Source organism: Gasterosteus aculeatus, chromosome 8 (genome assembly GCF_964276395.1).
Source record: "Gasterosteus aculeatus chromosome 8, fGasAcu3.hap1.1, whole genome shotgun sequence".
Classification (NCBI taxonomy): domain Eukaryota; kingdom Metazoa; phylum Chordata; class Actinopteri; order Perciformes; family Gasterosteidae; genus Gasterosteus; species Gasterosteus aculeatus.
The window spans coordinates 3,349,768-3,356,196 of NC_135695.1; the positions used below are offsets into that span (position 1 = coordinate 3,349,768).

At 44.8% G+C, this 6,429-nt stretch overlaps 1 protein-coding gene across 2 annotated transcripts; it reads left to right on the forward strand.

Moving 5' to 3' along the window:
• The first annotated feature begins 298 nt into the window (after window positions 1–298).
• LOC144411418 (uncharacterized) lies at window positions 299–6,119 on the forward strand. 2 transcript variants are annotated; one of them, XM_078108029.1, is made up of 2 exons: window positions 299–1,640; window positions 3,012–6,119. In XM_078108029.1, exons 1-2 carry the CDS (start codon window positions 528–530, stop codon window positions 5,817–5,819), a joined length of 3,921 nt encoding a protein of 1,306 aa, XP_077964155.1. In that variant the 5' UTR covers window positions 299–527; the 3' UTR covers window positions 5,820–6,119. The 2 variants fall into 2 exon arrangements, with proteins under 2 accessions (XP_077964155.1, XP_077964157.1); XM_078108031.1 differs by having other exon boundaries at window positions 314–1,497.
• The last annotated feature ends 310 nt before the right edge of the window (window positions 6,120–6,429 follow it).

Here is a 6,429-nt window from a genome sequence, read left to right on the forward strand (position 1 = left end):
GTACACACAGACACACTAATATTAAGATGTACACACAGACACACTAACATTAAAATGTACACACAGACACACTAATATTAAGATGTACACACACTAATATTAAGATGCACACACAGACACACTAATATTAAGATGTACACACAGGATGTTGTGACTTATTTGCAGTTCTGGACATTGGGCATTGATTGTTGGTTGTAACATGGGTGCAGTCGTGTTTCCAAATTGCAGGGTGCCATGTGGTTTTAATTTGAAGAAACGGAAGTGTTTTATTGTGAAGGGTGAAAACAGGATCTGTTCTAGTTTTCATGACGCCATCTTAACAAAAATGTAAATCAGAAAAAGTTGTATTTAGCCGCTGTGTTTTGTTCAATAAACCTGAACAACAAAGTTCAGTAAAACTACCGAGCCTCCGTCATGATTATAGAAGCTGTATCTACGTATCATTTGGTGCCGAAACCCGGGATGTAAGGACTTTAAGAACTTTTTCGAACGAAGTGAACAGCTAACGGCTCGGTTTAGCAGCCGTCATGACGGAGGGACTCGAGCGGCTGAAAAGGAAGCGGGCGACTATTCGCGCCGCTACGACGAGGCTGTTAACCCGCCTAGAGGACGAGGTGGGGAAGGAAAGACCAGATACTGACAAACTACGCGAGTTTCTGGCAGTTTTATCATCGAAGGAGGACAGTTTATTGGACTTGGACAAGGGCATAGAAGATGTGACGTCCACGGACGATCTGGACACGGAGATTTCAAGCACACTGGATTACATGGACCGCGTTCTCACTTGGAAGGTTCGCGCCACCACCGCCATCGGGCATCAGGAAACCATCAGAGACACCCCGAGAGTGCGCGTGAGCGATGGGAGCAGCGGTTCATTTACATCACAGTCCAGACAAACTGTTAAACTTCCTAAGCTAATGATAACAAAGTACGATGGTGAAATAAGCCAGTGGCAGGAATTCTGGTCACAATATGAAACAGCTATTCACAGAAATGAGGTACTATGCAAGACAGACAAGTTTACTTACCTCAGATCCTACCTGACTGGAGCAGCTGCTAGAACTATTGCAGGGCTTACAATGACAGATGCCAACTACGATGCTGCAATAGAGTTACTCCAGAGCCGCTTTGGGAGAAAGGACATTGTGATAAGTGCCCATATGTCCAAATTACTGAACTTAAACCCTGTTAAAAGATCTTCCGATGTTACAGCTTTGAGGCACTTGTATGATGAATGTGAGATCCAGATACGCAGTTTGGAGTCACTTGGAGTCCAGAGTGACACGTACGGCTGCCTGCTTTGTCCAGTGCTACTGCAGCTCATTCCGGAGGACATCGCACTCGCCTACACCCGCCAACCAAACGCGACCAACGAATGGAAGGTGCCAGAGTTGATTCAGTTTCTACAAAATGAGGTGCAAAGCAGAGAACGAGCGCTTCAGCTTACAAGACCAGGCCATGCATCGAAGGATCCGAGCCCACAACACAAGAATGTGGGTAAGCCATCCTACGCCTGCGATAAACCCAGAAAGTGGAGTGTCCCGTCAGCGACCGCCTTGCACACCGCCAGTGCCGTGCCCCGGACCTGTGTGTATTGTGACAGTAGCGACCACAAACCAGAGAACTGTTCCGACCATACAGTAAGTGCACGCAAGGATAAACTGAGAAAACTTGGACGGTGTTATGTCTGCTTAGGCCCAAAACACATTGCAAAATACTGCAGAGTAAAGGTTTTGTGCAGCCTATGCAACCGGAAACACCACTTGTCAGTTTGTGAGCAGTCTGAAGCCAAGCTAGATATTAACACTACCAATAGCAGTGAAAATACAGAAGCTGTGTTGTCGTCATTGACAAGCCCTGTAAAGGTGAAGACCAATACTCAGAACACAGTACTACTTCAGACAGTTAAGACATGGACTGTAGGACCAAAGGAGAGGAAGATAACACGCTGTCTATTGGATGGAGGCAGCCAGCGAAGTTTCATTCACAGAAACGTCGTCAGAGCCTTAGGACTCCCAGTTGTAAGGCAAGAGACACTAAATCTCCATGTTTTTGGTTCCACCTCTCCTGTAACAGAGAAACGCAATGTTGTGAGAGTTGAGCTCCAGAATATGTGGAACACTGAACAGAGACTTGAGATTGAAGCTGTAGAGACTCCTCAGGTGTGCAGTGCTGTGATAAAGGTCCCAAGCGAGCCCATTCAAGCAGAGATAAAGAAAAGAGGGCTTCAACTTGCAGACTTTCCACTAGAAGGTGCTAACGATCAAGAGTTGCAGGTGTTAATAGGAGCAGACTACTACTGGCAAGCAGTCACTGGAAAGGTCCAAAAGGTCACAAATTCACTAGTGGCAGTTGAGAGTATTTTTGGATGGGCTTTGCAGGGGCCAGTGACTACCTCCAGCGTTACAGAAACCACTTGCATGCACATAAGTTTGACTGAAGAGACCCAGATTTCCAAACAGTTACATGCATTCTGGGAGGTCGAGTCCCTGGGCATTGTAAACAAACAGGCGGAGAGCCGAGAGGACTCAGACATTTTACAAAGCTTTGAACAGACTACTACATTCGAAAATGGACGCTACCAAGTTGAGTTACCATGGCGATCTGACAAAGACCAGCTTCCAGACAACTTTAAGGTAGCAAAGAGACGTTTTGAGAGCCTTATGAGAAAACTAAAAACCGATGCAGCCTTGTATGCCAGGTACAACAACGTAATACAGGACTACCTGCAGCAAGGGATCTGTGAGGAGGTTTTAGAGGACAAAACAGTGACAGGGAACCAAGAGACTGTAAGATATTACATGCCACATCACGCTGTTGTAAGAGAGGACAAGGCCACAACTAAACTGAGAGTGGTATTTGATGCGTCCTCACATGATGCAGACAGCCCATCCCTCAATGACTGTTTGCACACAGGGCCTAATCTAAACCCAAACCTGCTAGAGGTACTCATCACATTCAGGTTGCATGAGATTGCCTTCACTGCTGATATAACCAAGGCTTTTCTTCAGATTTCCCTCGCAGAAAAGGATAAAGATGCTGTTAGGTTCCTGTGGATGCATGGACCCCCAACCAAAGACTGCAAGAATGAGGTATGTGTCCTGAGAATGAACAGAGTGGTTTTCGGAGTGTCTCCCAGCCCATTCCTGCTTGCTGCCACCATCAGAAAACACCTCAAACTATTTGACACAGAACAACCAAAGGCAGCACAGATCCTCAGTGACTCTCTGTATGTAGATGACTTTATTTCAAGCTCACCTACTGTGCAGGAAGCTCTACATGTGACAACAACAGCAAAAGACATTCTCGCTCAGGCAGGTATGGACCTCTGCAAATGGGTTACCAACTCACCTGACCTGAGAGCCATGTGGAAGGAGACTGGAGTAGAGTTGACTGGAGATACAGAGTCCTGTGGAAACGTGCTCAAAGTGCTAGGACTCGTTTGGAGACCAGAGAGAGATGATTTTGTGTTTGATCAAAAGGGACTCATTGACATTTTACGGGACAAAGAAAACACAAAGAGAAGTGTTCTACAAACATCGGCTCGCATATTTGACCCCATTGGGTTTCTCACTCCCTTTACTATCAGAGTGAAGTGCCTATTCCAAGAAATGTGGGAGAGAGGGCTCAGTTGGGATGAACCATTACCCATTGATTTGACTGAAAAATGGGAACAGTGGTGTATGGAGCTACCACTGCTCCACCTGATGGCTATTCCCAGGTGGTACCACATTGAGATCCAGCAAGAGTCACACACGGTGAAGTTGCATGTCTACTGTGACGCAAGTGAAAAGGCTTACAGTGCTGTGGCATATCTACAAGGAAAAAACAAACAAGGAGAGACTGTTACAAGCTTTGTGGCCTCTAAGTCGCGAGTCGCACCCCTAAAGAAAATGACATTACCTCGCCTGGAGCTTATGGGTGCACTTATTGGAGCAAGATTAGGACACAGTTTTCTCAAACCACTGAACATGGAGAAGAGCCAACTTCAAATGTGGACGGACTCGATGATCACTCTTCACTGGATCCGCAGCTCTGCCCAGCGGTGGAAGCCCTTTGTGGCCAACAGAGTGACTGAAATACAAGGGCTCACAAACCCGGAGACGTGGTCCCACTGTGCTGGTAAAATGAATCCTGCTGACTTACCTACACGAGGTCAGCATGCACAGAGTCTTATTGAGAGCCAGTTGTGGTGGAGCGGACCAGCTTCACTGTCCACAGCTGAAAGGGAGCTGGACATTGATGATGACAATGTGGTGAATGAGGTAAACACTGAACTGAAATCTAAGTATCAGACTGTTGTACAATTCACTAGCGCTGAACAAACGGTACCTCTGTTGAACTTAGAAAGGTACAGCAGGCTTAAGACTGTGTTAAGAATCACTGCATGGGTAAAACGCTTTGTAACTAACACAAGGTCTTGTCAAAGGGTTCAGGGAGAGTTAACCTCAGAAGAGCTGATTGCAGCTGAAATGTACTGGGTAAAGGCTACGCAAGAGCGCTGTTTTAGCTCTGAAATGTCCCAGCTAAAGTCAAAACTAAATGTGAAAAGAGACTCTAAAATCAAAGACTTGAAACCATTCTTAGATGAAAATGGTCTGCTAAGTGTTGGGGGAAGACTACACCACTCTGATTTTAGTTTCAGAGAACAGCACCCCTGGGTACTACCAACAAATCACAAGTACTCTGAGCTATTGGTTCATTCATGTCATGAAAAGGTGATGCATTCTGGTGTACGAGATACACTGATTCAACTCAGAGAACATTACTGGATTTTGAGAGGGAGACAGCTTGTAAAACGCATTGTTTCAAGTTGTTACATTTGCAGAAAACTTAAGGTTAAAGCAGCAAAGCAGATTACCGCTCCTTTACCTCGAGATAGAGTAACTGAGTCACCTCCTTTTGAAGTTACAGGTGTAGATTTTGCAGGACCCTTGTATGTTAGATCTAAGGGGCAACCAGTAAAGGCATACATCACGCTGTTTACATGTGCAGTAACGAGAGCAGTACATTTGGAGTTGGTTTCAGATCAGACTACAGAGAACTTTCTACTAGCCTTAAAGCGATTCATTGCAAGACGAGGGCTATGTAAGATCATCTACTCTGATAATGCGAAGACATTCAAAAGAGCAGACAAAGATCTAAAGGAGTTATGGCAAAACATTAAAGGTTCAAAGCTCACAGAGTTTTTTACTGAGAAAGGGATCACCTGGAAGTTCATTGCTGAGCGGGCTGCCTGGTGGGGGGGCTTCTGGGAAAGGCTTGTGAGATCTGTTAAAACATGCTTAAAGAAGGTACTGGGAAAAGCCTCTTTGAGCTTTGAGGAACTCACAACTGTACTTACTGAGGTTGAGGCAGTGTTGAATTCTAGGCCTCTGTCGTATGTACATAGTGATGTATTAGAGCCCCAGCCACTTACCCCTTCACACTTCCTGGTTGGTAAACGCTTGACTTCCTTGCCACCAAAGACCTTTCTTTCTCCAGCTCAGGTGCTCACAGCAAACCGTGAGGAGCTTGGTAAAAGGTGGAAATACCAGCAGAGACTTTTGACCAGCTTTTGGAACAGCTGGCGCAGAGACTATCTATTGGACTTGAAATCCGCTCACAAAGTGGACACTCCTACTCCAACAGCACTTAAAGTAGGAGATGTTGTTCTCATTGGGGAGGACAACACACCCAGACAGACATGGAAGATGGGTAGACTCGTAGAGGTCTTTCCAGGCAGAGATGGCCTCATACGTTCATGTAATGTTTGCACTTCTACAGGCAGCGTGTTAAGAAGGCCTGTTCAGTTACTATACCCATTAGAAATAGGTTAAAGGTCAATTTGATACGTATGAACAGTTGTTCATTGGGCGGGAGGATGTTGTGACTTATTTGCAGTTCTGGACATTGGGCATTGATTGTTGGTTGTAACATGGGTGCAGTCGTGTTTCCAAATTGCAGGGTGCCATGTGGTTTTAATTTGAAGAAACGGAAGTGTTTTATTGTGAAGGGTGAAAACAGGATCTGTTCTAGTTTTCATGACGCCATCTTAACAAAAATGTAAATCAGAAAAAGTTGTATTTAGCCGCTGTGTTTTGTTCAATAAACCTGAACAACAAAGTTCAGTAAAACTACCGAGCCTCCGTCATGATTATAGAAGCTGTATCTACGTATCACAGACACACTAATATTAAGATGTACACATTTACATTAAGATGTACACACAGACACACTAACATTAAGATGTACACAAAGACACACTAATATTAAGATGTACACACAGACACATTAAGATTGAGATGTACACACAGACACACTAATATTAAGATGTACACACTTACATTAAGATGTACACACAGACACACTAATATTAAGATGCACACAAAGACACACTAACACTAAGATGGACACACTTACAATAAGATGTACACACAGACACACTAA

What these genes read in the sequence shown, in the direction of transcription:
- LOC144411418 (XM_078108029.1), top strand. Translation starts at nt 528, where the DNA reads ATGACGGAGGGACTCGAGCGGCTGAAAAGGAAGCGGGCGACTATTCGC. An exon ending in AGAACTGTTCCGACCATACA is followed by an intron (nt 1,641 to 3,011) that starts GTAAGTGCACGC and finishes GCTTTTCTTCAG; the next exon opens with ATTTCCCTCGCAGAAAAGGA.